General features: G+C 43.6%; 2 protein-coding genes across 3 annotated transcripts in view; one reads left to right on the top strand and one right to left on the bottom strand.

Annotated features, from left to right (window-relative positions):
* LOC112982952 (ligand of Numb protein X 2-like) overlaps positions 1 to 6,222 on the top strand; it is a 30,163-nt gene extending 23,941 nt beyond the window's left edge. Inside the window, exons 9-10 of the mRNA XM_026099717.2 lie at positions 2,868 to 3,026; positions 3,924 to 6,222. Coding sequence (XP_025955502.1) covers positions 2,868 to 3,026; positions 3,924 to 4,059 — 295 coding nt within the window. The 3' untranslated portion in view covers positions 4,060 to 6,222. The remainder of the gene's footprint in view (positions 1 to 2,867; positions 3,027 to 3,923) is intronic.
* A 2,921-nt stretch (positions 6,223 to 9,143) lies between these two features.
* The window catches only part of LOC112982965 (pre-mRNA 3'-end-processing factor FIP1-like), a 28,875-nt gene continuing 22,929 nt past the window's right edge, over positions 9,144 to 15,089 (bottom strand). For both annotated transcript variants that reach the window (XM_064518096.1, XM_026099736.2), the window contains 2 exons: positions 12,880 to 13,038; positions 9,144 to 10,240 (listed from right to left, as the gene is read on the bottom strand). In XM_064518096.1, coding sequence (XP_064374166.1) covers positions 10,108 to 10,240; positions 12,880 to 13,038 — 292 coding nt within the window. In that variant the 3' untranslated portion in view covers positions 9,144 to 10,107. The remainder of the gene's footprint in view (positions 10,241 to 12,879; positions 13,039 to 15,089) is intronic.

Genomic DNA, 15,089 nt, shown 5'->3' with positions numbered 1-15,089 from the left:
TGGGCCTCACTCCTCAGCACCCGTTTTGCTCAACAGACATGTTCCTTGTGGGCTGCCCTGCTTGCCAAAGCAGATATAGCCTCAGTGTGCTAAATATTTCGCAATACAGCGTGAAAGTCTGAAGCTTACTGCTGATGACATGGGATGTTTTTTTGTTCAGCTTTTTTTCCAAATGTTTCTCTGATCCAGCAGAAATATTCTTTCATCCCTTTTAAAAGAAACCATGTATTTCTTGCTAGTAAGAAATAGTAACTCTGTGCTGAAAGAGCTGAGTCAAAGTTAGTGCTCAAGACTAGAGAGGTACATTCAGTCTTTGCAATGCTTCAGCCCACAGTGTTCAATTCTAACCTTTATTCTTGTATTTGTGTTTTATTGTTTATATTAAATACCATCTGTCATCTTGGCTTGCCCAGTAGCTAGCATGCTGTCTCTCAAGTGTAGGTTTAGAAGGCAGAGCCCCTATGGACTGTGCTGTAGAACTGCTGGACTAATGTTGCTGAAGGGTTTCAGGAGAGAGATTAAAGCCCTGGTCCTCTGTCTTTCTCGGGATGATGGGTAGAAGGGGGAAGTAATGGAAACATCTGGGTCGCATTCTTCATAAAGGAAAAACATTCTGTGCTCCTGAGGCTACTTCAAGCATTGCAGCATTTAGCACATAAGCTTGGATCAGGAAGCATCTTCTACCTCTGTCTGACCAGACAGTGCCAGATACTTCTGATGAAGATCTAAAAATCTCCGTAAGACGGACAGTATAGTAATATTTTTCTCTCTAACCTCAAGCAACTAGTAGTCGGTTGTAAAGAATCAGGTGGCTATTATTTCTTGTGTTTTTATCTTGTAAGGTAACTGTGGGTAGCTCTAATGTCCTGTGAACTTTCACTGTGTCCATTCTTTGGTTTGTTATTAACTGGTGGTGGTGAGCGTTTCAAGGCAATTACATGCTACTAAACATTGCTGTTGAATGTTTACCAGGATCGCTGTATGCATTCACAGAAGACAGCATAGCAACTCTACCTGATTTCTTCATAGTATTATGTTAAATCTGGATCAACTACTCATAGTATGAAGTTCCATCTCAAAAGAGAAATTTGCAGACAGCTAGGGTGTTTGGGGGGGGGGGAGGGCTATTTCACTGCATACTGAAACCTAAAGATCTTACAAATACCAAGTTTACAGCTTGACTTGACTTCTCTCTGTAAAAGCTTTGGCTTTTGAAATGATTGTGTCCAGTGTGACTTGTGCCTAATTCTCAGAGGGCAGAAAAGTAGTATTTTCTGCTTTTTCCTTAAGATTTATCTGGTGCCTGTCTCCATGAAGCCTGAGCTATTTCTGCAGTTACTTTTAGATGCTCCCTGTTGTGGACCTGCTGGAGCAGCGAGTTTCACAAATTCACAAAGGGATGTAGAACTGCAAACCCAGTGGAGTGCTTGTCAGAATAAAACCTAAACTTTTATAGAAAGGACAGTCTAAAATATCCTTCCTACTGTCACTTTCCATTACAATGAATTAACATTTCTCTTCCTAAATGCCCTCTTTGCATGGAAAATGGATTTCTACAAATACCTGATGTAGAAGCATGACCTCGTCCAACTTTTGTAGAAAGTGTATGTAGTCCATACATATGAAACAGTGCTTAACATGTTTGCTTTCTGTGCTATTTTGTATTTGCACTAGGTGCTTAATGCATTTGTTCTACATTTGTGTATCAGCAGGACACAAATCTAGAAGTACCAGTAAGCTGGGTCTTCCAGTGTTTACGTATGTAGAACTTTTACAAAAGTAAACTACATTTTGGAAAGTAGATAATTGGATCTTTCTCCTGGTGAGACGTTAACTGAGAAGGCTTTTGAAATCTGAAACCCATACCCAAACTGCTCTAGCAAAGCCCTTGAGGCAAAAACGTTTGTTAGGAAAAGTTTAGCTGCTGGAATACCTTAGTGGGGTGATCAGCGGCGGTTTCGCACAGTGCGGTTCGGGCGGCGCGTCGGTGCCAGAATGTAACCTGAACACGAGCCAGAGTACGTGAGCTGCCTGCCCATACTCCTGCCACACCTTTGCAGACACTTAGCAAGGGCTTTGTGCTTCTTTGTGCTGCGCACTCCAGCAGTAAGTGCTGGTAGTCCTTGTGTATCACATTCTTCAGAGCTGTCTCAGTACTGCAGCATACGCTAGACTTTGAATCCTCAAAATTGAGCAGATACACTTCAGCAGCTGGTGTTCATAAACAATCATCTTTGGTCTCTCTCCAAAGAGTCTAATATCTTATTGTACACAGTAATCCTGGCTGCAAGTCCTGCAGGAACCTTTCTTATTCAGATTTGACTGAGTTTTGTGTTTAGTAGAAGGCAGGCAGCTTTACCTCATGTTTTCTTTCTTACCATCAGTGATACATGGCTGCTGAATGCATTCACTGTACCAAGCATATGCAGTGCACACATGGAATAAAAAGCCCGATTCCTATTAACTGCATGGGGTGTAACAATGTTGTTCACAGTAAATGTTTCCTCTTCGTTAGTGCTGTAATGCAGTTATTAATTGCTTTCAGGCCTCAAACCCATTTACAGAATGGTAATTTTTTGCTGCCTCTTAAACTAGCACAGACAGTACTGAAAAAAAAATTCTAATGGACTGGTATCTTCAGATTTGTGAACTATTCCTGTAAGGCACCCAGCAGACAATCTGAGCCTTGCCCTTACTGCTCTTTCTTTCCCTTCACAGTAGTGTTGTGTCCTTAAAAACTGAATAAAGATGAGGCTGTTACACAGAGGCATTTTCCCTCTGCAAGGGAAAACATGAACTTGTCAGGCAGCTTTCCTTGAAAAACACATACAAACCTTGCTTGTTTTTGACTGTACCTGTCTTCACAGTTACCTTCACTGCTGTCAAGATATTGTCCTGAGTAAAGGTAACCTGGAAAGCTGGGGATTCAGCATTGTTGGAGGCTTCGAAGAAAGTAAAGGAAACCAGCCGTTCTTCATCAAAACTATAGTGCCTGGGACTCCTGCGTTCCAAGACAGGAGGCTGAAGTATGTATGAGCTGCTCTTCGGGGCTTTGGTGTTCATGTCGAAAGCACTAACAATCAGTACTTATAGTAGTGTGTACCATTTTGTTGAGGGGTTGTCTTCTACCCCTCTTAACTAGCTGAGTTAATGACTTCTCATTCTTAGATGCTCACTTGTAGTTTGTAACAACTTTGGTAGTAGTAATACTCCAAGTCCTTTATTAATGAGTGTTTTGGTTTCTCTATAAGATGCAACTGACAGGAAGCGATTGTTATATTTTAATTTTATATTATACCCTGTTTGAACACTAGGAGAGCAACACAGGTAACTTGCAGGCTTCTGTAAAACTGCTAGTGCACCTCAAATCACTACGAGTGAATGGTACAACCACTCAATAGAGAGCTTGGTGCTCTCCAAAGTTGGGCAGGATCAGGCAGGCTCCAAAACCTCTACTGTATTGAAGTACGAGTGGGACAGCATGCTTCAGCCTTGTTAGCACTTCACCTTAGCATCTGCTTGTCAAGGAGCTGTAGGAGAGACACTGGTGGTGAATTGTTATCAGCACAGATGTGTTTTCTGTAACTTTTCCCTCTGCTGACTGGCCTTTCAGTTGCACTCCTGATGACCTCCACTGCTTTATCACTCAGATACTTGCATCAGCCTCCTTTTATCTTTCCCATCTCTTCATTTTAAGTCCTTTTGAACATAGAAGCAAGCCACTGTCAGCAACAGGTCTTTGTGCTTGCATGCACTCCCTTCTTGCCTTGATCTTTCATCTGGTCAAATAATTCACTTCAATAAAGAGTTTCTACTCTCATCTTGGGGAGGGCTAGCAATCCTAATGTTTTGGGATCTCAGAGTGCCATTTTAACAATGAGTTAAATGTGTCCTGACAAGCATGTTTCCTGTTTTCTGACTAGGTGTGGAGATGAAATAGTGGCAGTAAACGGAGTGCCCGCTATAGGAATGAGCAATTCGGAACTAATCCCAATGCTGAAAGAGCAAAGGAACAAAGTCACTCTTACTGTGGTGTCCTGGCCAGGAAGCCTTGTGTGAGCGCCAAAACAAAATATGCAGCAGTTTCAAGGATCATCTTTGGTATCGGATAATTGTTGACTATCACACCAAGCTAAATGACAGATAAACCTGAACTCTTGCTATATATAGAGTATGTTGTCATGGAAGACTTCACTTCCTTTTTGGAGAAAACATTTCTATACTGTGGTGAGGTTACCAACAAATCTGATTGTTAGAGTCAATGTAATAGTGAATCACAGCCGTTCTAGCTTCCTGCACTCATCAGAGCCCTTTAGGACTGGTGTTGTGGAGAAGGCTATTTTCCCAGTGTTTCTCTACGAACTGTCCATCTTTACTTTGAAGCATTTTCCTCACCTGTAGAGCTCTGTTTTCCATTTAATGTTCTGAACAGGTTAAAACAGGAGTGACTGTCAGATACTTCCTCTGCTAGTTAAGAATACAGTTCTTGCTTCTGATTGATCTCTACCTGACTGCCATTCTTGGACACTGGGTCATTTTATACATTTTTAAAAGCCACTAATAAAACTGTAAGGACATGGATCAGTTGAGGAGTTCCTAGCCCCCAGTACTGATGGCTGTAGGCAACAGCAATTGAATGAATGTTTATTTTTATATATGTATTTATATATATATATATAAAATAAAAAAAATCAAGAGCTGCTATGTTAGCATTGTTGAGCTGTGCTGACTTGTATGAAGGGCCTATCAGCAATGAGGAACTTGTTTAATTTTGATCCCCTTCCTCAGCTTGGTTCCCTTGGTTTCATGACTTGATAAAACACTGAGCTGTTTACAAAGAAGGCAGATGACTAAGTAAACAGGCTTGTTTACTTGTGAGAAACCTCTGTCCCAGGAAGCAGTCTCATAAGCTTTATCACAGCTTCCCAGTGATCAGATGCAGACTTAAAGCACAGGAGGAGGAAGAGGAAGATGTACCTCTCCTTCCTCCCTTTACCACTGCCTGCCACACAGGTACTGCCAGGTATGTGAGACTCTAGCAACACACTGGACTGGGGTAGGTGCAGAATGGAAGTTGGTTGCCTCATCACCTCTAACTGTGCTGTAGCAACTGCATGAAATAAGCTACCTCCAGAAGGACAGTGTGTCCGCTTTGGCTTCAGTTCAAATGCACTGTGTAGTTAAAATTTAGACCACAAGAAATGAAGCCAAGGCAGGCTGACTATAACACCTTGTTAATGTCCTACTGGAAAATCCTTCATGAAGCAGTTTTTTTTTTTTTTTTTGTCAGTTAATCAGCAGTAGAAATGACTGAGATCTTTCTCAAATCAGGTTGAATTAAAAAGATCTTTCCTAGAATGCTGTTATTGCTGTAACTCTTATGGGGCCAGCTCAGATTGTAAGAATCAGAGTTTTTCTTCTTTCCATGTAAAAATGCTTCCTGGAATGAATGTCTAATTCCTTTTTGGAGTGAATTGACTGCAGATAAGTGCCCATCATCTTAAGCAGTGCCTTTTTTTAAAGTAGCTATTACAGCAGAATAGAATTGTTCCTTGCTTGATGATTTAGCTGTTTACATATAGAGAGAGTTCATTTCCTTTGGCTGTCAGCTTAAGGCAGTATCCAGCAGGGCCTGTTATCAGAGCCCATTATACAGAAATAGCCTAGGATCCAATTGTCACAAAAGCTTCCCCCGGCATGTGGTGTGGCCCCTTTGTTTGTTTGATAAATACTGCCAGGGACTTTGACAGCAGAACGATTTCTTGGCCAGCTGGACTCCTGGGCCTTTTTTTCCTGTTGTTCCTAGTGAATGGTGAGAGCAATGTAATTCAAAAGTCAGGAAGGTGCCTGTGGAAAAGTAGTTACTCGACCTCTGTCTGACATAAAGAAACAGAAAAACCCAAAGTAACTTTTGTCTCTTTCCTACCAAGGTACAGAAGCTGTGCCTGGCATGGAACGGTAAATATTGCTGTAGATATAAAGAGGGCAGGTTCCTACTGCAAGTATATAGCAAAAGATGTCCCTTGTATAAAGTAGAGTAGGAAGAAGTCATGCAGATGGTGGTCAGACAGTTTTAAATGAAGGGGATGCTGCAGCAGGCAGCATGATTTTTTACTATTACTCCATCTTGTTTCAAGGTGCCTTCAACTTCACCAAGATGTCTTAGTAATTAAATATTGTTTGCAAGATCACCTTGTTAATAAATGTTGAATTTGTTTTGAAGCCTTTATAAATTATTCTAATATTACTGAAAAACAACATAGGCTGTGGGCTGGTTTTTTTGCCTTTCCTTCCAGGGATTCAGTCATCTCCTCAACAGCCCCTTCTCCAAGAAGTCTACCTCACCAGGCAGCAAATTAGTGTCCTCATCTTCTGCTGTTCCCAGGAGGGGAGCTGGACTATCTTGAACTCTACTGTGGCTGTGACTACACAGACATTTGTCCTGGCAGCTTCAGTAGTTTTTGCAAGCCCTGGCCCTTGGTTATGCCAGTATTCCCCTCTGAAGGAACTACTGCCTGTGGGGCTCAGAACTGACTGTATTAGGAAATAAAGCTTTATTTAACTGGGCTTAACTCCCTGATCCAGCTTGCTGCACTGCTCAGCAGCTAAAAGGCAACACTAGGGCAGCTACTGCTGCCCCTGGAGGAACTGTAGGTCCAGGCTGGAGCTTGGGGTTAGCTTTGGTTAGAATTTCCACTGCTGCAACACAACTAGCACAAAACATCCCCCACGGGAATGGTAGTGGCTGATGTTCTGGGAGAAAGATGCCACTGCAATTACCACTATGCTGCACAAGAGCAGTGAAGCTGGCCTCTCTCCTTTTTAATATCATGCCTCTTTTGTAGTTGACTCACCTGATGTTTTCCTACAATGCTTTACACCTTCTCTCACTATTAAGCTCACTGACAGTTGCTCAAGATGACTTGTGCAAATGCTCATTGCTGGCTGTTAAGTTTACCCTCTGGGCAGTATTTAGCACCTGGGGCCCCTCTGTACTCATTACTGCACAGGCCCCTCTCTCAGCTCCTCTAGTTTAGTCCAGAAAAAATACCAATGCCACCAGCCCAAGAACAGGCCTCATTTCTGAAAATGGTTAGATCAACCATTCATTATCCCGGTAGACCATGACAATGAAACCTGGGGCAGTTACTCATGTCAGGTAAAAATTAGTTCTCAAACCTTACCTTTATACTTCCCCAATACAATGTTAAAGGTAACACCCCTATCTACCTCACTAAAATAAAACTATTTCACTTAAATCCACAGCTACTTCTCAGAGTGTAGCCCTGCTAACATCAGTGAAGCACTTCAGCCCATCACTGGAAAAACATTCAAAACAACACATGAGGAACTGGCAGCACTGTCTCCTCAGTAAAAGATTCTCTGTTCCCTCTTGCAGTGATACCAGCAATAGCTTGGGCACAGAGGGGCAATAGTTTGAGCACATTAATATCACTATTAATTACTGCTGTTGGCTGAATAGCTTCCATCACCCCCCACTAACAGTCACAGAAAAGGGGAATAGACTTAGCACAGCTCTGTGCACCTACAGAGAGGCACTGCACTTAGTCCACATGAAAGGGAGTTTACTGACAAGGTGCCAAACCCTAGACTTACCTTAATGTAAACTCTATCAACAAACTTTTTCCCCCGATGAGACAGGCAATAACCAGCTCAGGCTCCTGCTGTGGGAGTCACTGCTTGGCGTTTCCTTTGGTGCTAGCTTCCCTAGCAGTCCTAAACATCATGTTCTGGAGGGGGAAGAAAAAAAAAAAGAAATCAGATTTCAGAACTGCAGAATACAAAATCTTTTTGGAGGCATAGCAAGAATTCTTCCTCCCTCTCCCGCTCAACACTTCCTAGCTGCTGCAAGCTAGCCTGCTGGGGCAGGGGGGGCACATTTCTTGTTGCAATGCAAAGATGAGGGTGCAAATAAACTTCTCAATGACAAAGCTGACTTTGCTCCCCATCACTCATTCCCATCCCACCACCCTCTCCTGCACTGGGCCAGCACAAGCATTCATGCAGCAGCAGGGTGAACTGCATCAAGGAACTGATCATGCTGAAAAATAACCTTTTTTTCCTGGCACAGTTATTTTTTCAGCCAGCTCTCCTGCCTTTGGATCACCACCACGCTGTGCTGACTTAGCTACAGCAGACAAGGCAGAAACCGCCTCAACCAGCCTAAGGAGTAAGTTGAACTGTCGCCTTAACCACTCAGCTGGCATGATGATATACACCCAAGAGATGCAAAACACCAGTATGTTTCTAGGTGGCACATACGAGGCACTCTGAATCCTCACCTTCTTACCAGTTTTAAGTAAGTTGATTTCTCCTCCTCCCACCCCATTCCTCAACAAATTCAAGTTCATGAAAGCTTCGTCATAGCTGAAAACTGCCACCCTTGACCAGAGCAGAAGCGTGCCAGGAGGAGTCCTCTTGCTCTACCTACCTGATGCTGTGATCCTGAAGCTCACCAGCACAGCGCGGCACAGCTGTCCCAGGGTGACTCCAAACAGACGTCAGATGAGAGATGCCATGTTCCTAGATCACGGTGTTCTACCAGTACTGTGACACAGCTGCAGAGGGCTAAGCGCTTCAAAGTCTTGTTCCAGGCTTTGCCCTTTAACTCTGGTTCACTGCACATAGCTTCCCATTGCACATAACATTTCCCATGCTCTCAAAGCAAGTTTTCAAAGCCACATTTACCAAAAAAGAAAAAAAAAAAACCAAAAAAAATCCCACCACTTTTATTCTTCTCCCCACAGGTTTCGCAGTTAATGACCCATCAAATGCACCGTCATAGCATATAAACCATTATCATAGTGCTATACTGGCTCAAGTCTCTAAAGGTTGTAAGCTTCACATGACGCTCAGACTTGCATGATTACAATACAAAAAATACGTAAGATTTCAGAACAACATTATTTTAGGGGAAGGATTTAAGACAGTTTTAAATATCAAGTCAAAGAAGTGGAAGATACTTAAAGTGAGACACCTGTGGATTCACACAAACTGAAGTACAATATTCTGTTTAAGTATCAGACATACCAAAAAACCCCAGAATGACTTCCCCTGTTCTTCTCATCCAGAAATATCTCTGTTGCCACCCTGCCCAACCAATACTAAGTCAAAACAAACTCTGGAATTTGACTGCATTTATTTTGAGATCTATGGGGGAAGGAATGCATTGCACAGGAGTGTTGGTGATACCAAATAGAAATAAGCCAACCCAATAAGGGCAAACCGCTAGATGGGACTTCATGTTCTCTAGTGTGCTAGATTATTCAGCTCAACCCTTATTAATAAAAAAGTTAGTCAAACCTAAAGAGAAAATCATGCTCTTACTATGGGTCTCCATTGAATGTGATTTTCCACTTACAGGTGTAACACATGGTAGAACTACATTTGTAACGGATAAAAAAAAAGCTAGGTTCAAAGTCTTTGCATACCCTGTGTAAACACACTTAGCTTCTCAAAGCCATCGGACTGAAGTAAGATCACATGACCCACCAGTAGAAGTAGTTCCTTCCCACATGCTGCCAGTCTTGCCACAAAGAAATAAGAAGATATTCTTGTAGCTATAAAGAAATGGATTTGGGAATGAGACTTTTCACTACTAGAAGCCAGACTCTAAGCTGGCCCTCAGGATCTAAATCACACTTTTCTTTGGACAATAAATTTCAAGTTGCACTTACTGTCCTACTTTTCAAAAAAGGAATGATGGTCACAAAAAAAAAACCTATCACCTAAACGCATTAGTTTTAGCTGAAGCCATCTTTCATCAGAAACCATAGGATCTGATACAACGAAGTCCTCCCTAGGGACATTTATGAGTAGAGTAGCTCAGTGCTTTTTTTATATACTAGTACTGCTGTATTTTGTCTCGTATCAAAAAAAAAAAAAAAAAAAAAAAAAAAAAAAAAAAGAATATTTAACTGCACGTGCAGCCTTAACTCTCAAACCACTGCGACGTCCTTCACTGCTCAGGCAGTCAGCCTCTCTTCCTTTGGAGAAAAAAAAGCAAAAAACCAACACAAAACATCACCAATGCCACACTGGTTCGAAAGGAGTGAGTCCCTCCTGAGGGCTGACGGTAGGCCTGCGTTACTCCTTGGCATCCTGCTCCTCTCCCTCCTGGGCACCATCTTCGCTGGCCTCCTTCTCCTCTTTGCTACGCTTGTTCTTTTTGTGCTTGTGACGCCGATGACTCTCCCCCTCCTCGCTCTCGTGCTGCTTGCTGTGGGGGGGAGCAAAGGGGAGAGAGACAGATCAGAGGCTGCATCAGCATAGCTCTGCCACAGAAAAGCGCTCTAAATGCCCTGCCTCTACAGCACGCCCGGGGACAGAGTGCTTTGCTCTAGAATAAACAGGAGACATCAGAAATGCTGAGGGCATCATGGTGCCACAGAAAGGCTTCATCATGTTTATTTGGGATGATCTGATATCACAAGCGGCTGAACCAAGGGCAGGTTATGCAAACTGCTCGAGGTGGCTGCTTTACACCACATGCTGCATCATCACATGGTCTAGGCAGGCGGCATAGTGGACAGACTGCTGTCAAAATCACTTTTGGGTAGTTTTCATAAACAACCTTTGCACAGCCCTCCCATTCCTGAGGGAGCTCTAATAATCCTGACACATCACAAGCTTCAGTATCAAGCACTGAGCAGAGGCTGCTGTGAGAAGGAAGAGTCCTAAATTTGAGAGACCTTTGAAACTATCTCCCCTAAACATCTCAGGGAAATCCCTGGACTAGAGACAAGAAACAGATTCGTGTAGCTAGGGAAATGTGGGTTTCCCAGTAGGAGACAGATCCCGTTTCTACTTTTGCTTGCTCATAAATGACCTGGCACTTCACTACCTTGGTGCTCTAAAATCTCTTTCCCCTCACCCAGAATTGTTTTCCAGATGCAGTTGGATAGCCACAGATTTTTATCCAGGATTGCTGGGATGTTGGAGAAATCCCAGCCAGAAGTAACTTTGACTAGGCTGTGCATATCCGAAAGTCTTGTACCACTGACCACAGCTGGCTGCATTACGCACACACAATACGCCTGACGTAACCCACACACCGAGGTCAGTGTCTGTGCCTTCATCCCCAGCAGGGCAATGGGAAACGCGTGAGCTCTGGTTTTGCCCATTCTGGTCCTTCGGACCTCATGGGAGGAGATTTTCTGCTATTTATCAAATATGCAATTATTTCTCCCTGCAGGTTTAAAACCAAGTGAGCTCTCTAGAGCTGACCATGGTGTGAAGATGGCAGAACTAGAACATAAGACAGAAAAATCATACTAAATTTATCATGGAAAGGTGTGTGGTCACACAGTATAGACACAGCGCCAAGAGTGGGAACACACCCAGGTGTAGAGACACATTCTCACTGTAGCTGGGATATCAGCGTAGTAGCAGAGACATCTAACTTGCTGAACCACTGAAGCCCTGGCTGAAAACCTCCCAGCTTTGAGTAATTTTCTGACCTGCTTAATAAAGGGTTTCATAGTCAATTAAAAAAGAAAAAGGCTGCTGCCTCTCCTCAACACATCTTCAGCCACCTTGTGGACAGCAACGGTTTGTGGCAGAGGTTTCTGCTCGAACAATGCAACTGTCCTTTAATATTTAAATAAGCGTCAGTGATTTCCTTCAGACTGTTCATCTTGGAGTAAACTGGAAACTACAGCAAAGCCCTTTGATCTTCACCTTACTTTCACCTAGTGCAGGAGCTCATTTTCCTAACTAAGCGCTCTGACAGATTCTGACATTGCTTTGGTGAATTCCACCTTCTTCATGCAGCCAGGTAACAGCAGATTTCAATTCTGAGTACAGAAAGCTGAGAAATAACCCTTAAAACTATCAGCCTGTTAGACTAGTATAATCCCGGCTTCTATTTGTTTTGTATTTAACTTCGACTGTGCTCCTGGTCTTCCTTGTCATCACTTTGTTTCCAGCTCTTCAGCAATCAGCCCTTTCTTGAGAACTTACTCAATGCACCTCCTACAGGATGAGAACAGCCTTTTACCTCCAGTCACTATGTAGGAGTTTTTCTGATACCAAATTCGAAATAAGGCCAATTACCTGCACAGCTGACACAAATTTCTTATAAAAGTAGTAAGCTGAAGCACCAAAAAAAATGAGCAAGTCTGCTCAAGTCATTATCAGGACTTAAACTGATGCAGCAAATGAACACCGCCTCAAATTGGAGACCAGACTTGTTACTTTGCTAGAGGAATGCTCTCACAGGAAGATCATGTGCAGCAAATAATACATTTTCTCCAGAAAAGCTGTGAACCAGGGACACCCTGCTCTGCTCCAGAAGTGTTCCACCTTTGTCCAAATCATCAACATCACTGGCAGAAGCGCAGGACAGAGCGCTCTGATCATGCAGTGTTCAGTCAGTTCCTTACACAGCCTCCTGCTCCAAGAGGGAATTTCAGATTTGAGGCTTAGGGAAGCTTTTCTTTTCTGCACAAGAGAACTTAAGACTGAAGGCTGATGCTTCTCTTATGTTTTTGCATTTTACGTTGCATGCATTTTCCCTACACTGGGACCTATGCTGTTCAGATGTGATGTTCACTACAGAGCAACCTCTCCCTTGGGAATCAAGGCTGCAATTTTGCTGGCAGTGATTTGACATCCTGCTAGCTGCCTGAGAACGTACAAACCACAAGGAAACCTCTCCCTGCTGCAGACAGCCCTGCTTCCTGCCCAGGCACATGTCCGAGACTGCTTTCTCTGCCCAGACTTCTCGTCTCAGGACATTAGCACATCACAGGACACCACAGTGACGTAGGGCTCCAGTTCACTCTAAGAATTTCAAGCTTGTCTGCAGCTAATACGCATTCCCATTAACAGACCAGTTCAACCCTGGATGGCTCTTACCGTCTTGAAGACTTATGCTTGCTGCTCTCCTCTTTGTCTCTGTGCCTGCGCTCTCGGTGACGATCCTCCCGCTCCCTGCTGCGATCTCGACTCCGGCGGTAGTCACGCTCAAAGTCATAGCTGCGCTCTCGGCTGTAGTAGCGGTATCGTTCATCATCACTTGGGAAGAGAAAGGAGAAGTGAGGAAGGTGAACAGGCCATTCGTGGACAAGAAAGTCAGGAGCCATATTTACAGGGCTGCAGAACCTCACCCTCACCAACAAAGTATGTCACTTCTTGGAGAAATATTTAAAGGTGCTGTTCATTTGAGCCTGGAATTATTCTCCACCAGCATAACCAGACAGCTCTATTTGAGACAAAAGCCTTCTCAAACATCCAGAAATTCAGGATTGTTTGCTAGTTGTAGCTTAGAGCCAACAAGTTTACGAATCTGAACTCTCCTCTACCAACAGGCAGATATTCATGATGCTCTCCTGAAAACACCTCTACTAATAAGCTGCTGCTTCTTATCCATCCCAAGCAGCAACCCAGTCCTAATTTCTGACCACAGTGCAATACTTTCCCCATTTGCCTCGTACACAGTCCATAAGCCCAAACACTTGGAACACCTGAACACAGCTTTCTCTGGGCTTCTCAAAGCAGAGCATTTACATTTTATTTGCAAAGGAAATACCTCAGCAGCAGGCACACAGTCAGTGTTTCAGGGCTTCTGCCCTCACAGTCCTTCTGGAATATGTCAAAGACACCCAGCCACCCTTGTTCAAGAACAACAGAAACATGTTCCTCCTCTTATTCTGTCTCTCCTTGGGCTCACAACATTATTTTCCCCAGATAGCTTAATTCACACAAAGACATTACACCTCAAGAGACTGTTTTCTTCCCTATGAGTTTAGACACCCAAACTGCATACTTTGCAATTGTGAGTACAGCTAAGATGGTCTTTTTGCCTATACCCATCTATCCAAGACACCTCATTCTACCTACATACAAGAGTGGGAACGATGTACCCCAAATTCAGATACATCCTGCACTCTCTTTCTCTCCTTGCTCTATGATCCCTCTTTCCCCATTCACATTTTGAATGCTGAAATCTAAAAGGTTCAAAAATCCCACTGTGGGAAACAATATTCAGACTCCTAGAGAAAGCAAGCCTGAAACACTGTTCTAAGACTAATGGAAACAAGCCAGACAAGTCCATCTCCAATATTAATCACCTAGGAGTGCTCCAAAGGACTCCATTGAGCACGGCTACTTGCCCTGCTTGTCGAGTATGATCTTAGAGACCAGTTTTCTCTAAAGCACACAGAAATGCTAACAGTGTGCCCGGGAGCGCTGATCACAGGACTTGGCTGCAGCAACCCACTTAGGAACTGTGGGAGTCTGAGCTCTTCAAACTATACCAAGTTTGTGTTCCGCTCTGTTCCTCCCCCTTCCTCCTACAGTGCCCACAACGTTAAAAGGAAAACAAACAAAAAAAGCTTGTTCGGAAAACGTTGCCCTGTTTGCTCACCCCAGGGGCCTGGAGGTTCCCAGGGCAGGCAGCACCCCTCTGCCAGGAATGCACATTCTGATCGTGTTTTAAATGACTACTGGCATTTCCGAGCCTGAAGCCTGCAAAACACTGACGCTGCCTGTGACAGAAACATCATGAGCACCCTAGGGCAGAGCACACAAAGCAAAAGCTTAGAAAGAGTCCTTGCAGTCTAGCCTTCTCTTTAGCTCTCTAAATCAACACTAGGAGGCTAAATGTCTCCTCCCCTGAGCACTCCCGGCACTGCTGTCGCCTGCAATCGTGTCACTTCCCAGCAAGGTGGCTGTTTCCAGCACTGCTCAGAAATGCCTGGCCTTGTTAAGGATTTACATTTTATGGTTGACTCCTGCTGAATGGCACTCATTACCCTGAAAGCCTCTACAGGACAGCTGAGCAAAGCATGGGTCGTTTTCCCATTGATCTGACAGTTACATTCAGAAGGCAAGAAGCAGCAGCTTCTATATCCAATATTTCACACCGAGCAGTGAAGTACCTAGTGAACAGAGTGGGGCTATTTCATTTACTGGCCTCATGTTACAGGTGGGAGAGCAAGCATAACTGGTTCTTCTGGATTAAACAAACTGACAACAGATACAGGAAATCAGCCAGAGACACTGGCTCCTAGTTTTGTCCTCCTGTTGTGGATCCAAACTCTCTCTTCTCCAGATAGTTCAGAAAA

This window comes from Dromaius novaehollandiae, chromosome 11 (assembly GCF_036370855.1).
Source record: "Dromaius novaehollandiae isolate bDroNov1 chromosome 11, bDroNov1.hap1, whole genome shotgun sequence".
NCBI lineage: Eukaryota > Metazoa > Chordata > Aves > Casuariiformes > Dromaiidae > Dromaius > Dromaius novaehollandiae.
The sequence above is the reverse complement of the archived record's forward strand: the minus strand, read 5'-3'. Positions and strand labels throughout refer to the sequence as shown.